This window comes from Cariama cristata, unplaced genomic scaffold, assembly GCF_000690535.1.
Source record: "Cariama cristata isolate BGI_N322 unplaced genomic scaffold, ASM69053v1 scaffold5760, whole genome shotgun sequence".
Classification (NCBI taxonomy): Eukaryota; Metazoa; Chordata; class Aves; order Cariamiformes; family Cariamidae; genus Cariama; species Cariama cristata.
This window is the reverse complement of record NW_009592840.1, coordinates 16,750-18,465: the sequence shown is the minus strand read 5'-3', so window position 1 is coordinate 18,465 and position 1,716 is coordinate 16,750. Positions and strand designations below refer to the sequence as shown.

The following is a 1,716-nucleotide window of genomic DNA, read 5'->3' as shown; positions in this document are numbered from 1 at the left end:
CTGGCGTTCGCCTGCTTCTGCCACAGGCTGGTGCGGAGAGAGAGCAGCAAGTCACAGGCCAGCAGCTGGATCATCTGCAAGAGCCGGGGGGGTCCGGGCACACAGGCTTATTAACAGAAGCCATCGGGCCAGTAACAGGCCATTTGCTCCACAGCTGCTGCTACGGCCCGTGGGAGGGCGGCCGCAGCATCTCCTGCCCACCCCGAGGGGCTCTTCCCAACAGAGTCGCTCCCACCACCACGCACCGAAGGGAGCAGGACTTTGTCTTCTGCCCAAGGGGCACCTCTGGGACCCAGGCCCGAGAGGTCCAGCCTAAGGAACAAGCGCCAGGCCGTGCCCAAGGAGCGGCTGTCCTCTCCAGGAGAGCCAACACCTCCGGCATGGCCGATCCCGACCCCACTCCACCAAGGGGACAGTGGACCAGCCATGCCCCAGCCTTCTGCAAAGGCTCTCCTGCCCAAACCGTGATACCAACTAGTGGGAAACAGCAAAGACAGCCTTGCTACCTAGAATCATAGAATCATTATGGTTGGAAGAGACCTCAAAGATCATCAAGTCCAACTGTATACCTGATGCCACCCTGTCCACTAAACTTGAAGCGCCACATCTAAACATTTTTTGAACACCTCCAGGGACGATGACTCCACCACCTCCCTGGGGAGCCCGTTCCAATGCCTAACGACTCTAACGGTGAAGAAGTTCTTTCTAATGTCCAGCCTGAACCTCCCTCTTCTACTTGCAGAGAAAAAAAAACAAACCAACCAAACAACAAAAAACACCCAGGCAGTCTTGACACAGCCCACAGCGGCTGCCCAAATCCCCTTCTCCCCATCTGCTGCTGCCCTCCAGCATCGCTCGCTCTCCCAGATGCTCTTCGGGGACTCTGCCCACGCCGCCGAAGCCGCGAGTGCCTCTGTACTGCACTGCAGGAACATTGCACAGTCACTGCCACAACATGCAATGCAACTACAATGCACGACAGCTGCCACCCAGGAGCGACAGAGGGGACCAGAACTGTCCCCCATGTGCCATGAAGGGAAGCCCCAGCTTTAGGGCATCCTGGAAAGAAGAGAAACAAGCCCCACACAAGCTCAGGAATAGCACGGCACGGCTTTTGCGGTAGAGGGTTCAAACCCTCGCTAGCGCTGCCCCAGACAGAGCAGATTTGTGTTAGCGAGGTCCTGCTTTACAGGTGTCACCAACTTCATTCCGAGGATGGAGATGAATGCTTTCCGCGGGCCAAATCCAAAAGGATCAAAGTACCAGAAAGGGATGACAACTCCTAGCAGGAGAGGAGCGAGAGCTCAGCTCTCCGAGACCATGCCCAGGGAAACAACGTTCTACTTGCAGCTCTGCTCCTCCACAGAGCAGAGGCAGAAAGACATCAACGCCCTTCGCAAGCAAAGGGAAGAAGTTTCCCCTCTACGCCCACGAGACACAGGATGGATGGAGAACGCCGATACAACCGGGACATGACACACCCGCAGCAAGACCAACCTTACAACCAAAGACAGACCGTGTGTTATCCCGGGGCTTTTCGCTCTTACGTTGTTGAGGACGGTGCTGGAGATGCCGCTGCTCATGTTGAGGCTGTTCCACAGGTGACTGCTGGCCCTCTCGCAGTGACCCAGGGAGCTCTGCTGTCCGTCCGCCTTCCCGGAGAGCGAGGCCTGCATGGCTCTACAGACGTAGAAGGTGGCTTTCACCAGGGCATTC

At 57.1% G+C, this 1,716-nt stretch overlaps 1 protein-coding gene across 1 annotated transcript in view; it reads right to left on the bottom strand.

Moving 5' to 3' along the window:
* Positions 1 to 1,716, bottom strand: part of SREBF2 (sterol regulatory element binding transcription factor 2) — a gene marked incomplete at both ends in the record, with an annotated part of 19,214 nt that overhangs the window by 1,583 nt on the left and 15,915 nt on the right. The window contains 2 exon segments of the mRNA XM_009697449.1: positions 6 to 74; positions 1,548 to 1,716. The exon segment at positions 1,548 to 1,716 is cut by the window's right edge and continues 17 nt beyond it. Of these exon segments, the coding sequence (XP_009695751.1) occupies positions 6 to 74; positions 1,548 to 1,716 (238 nt within the window).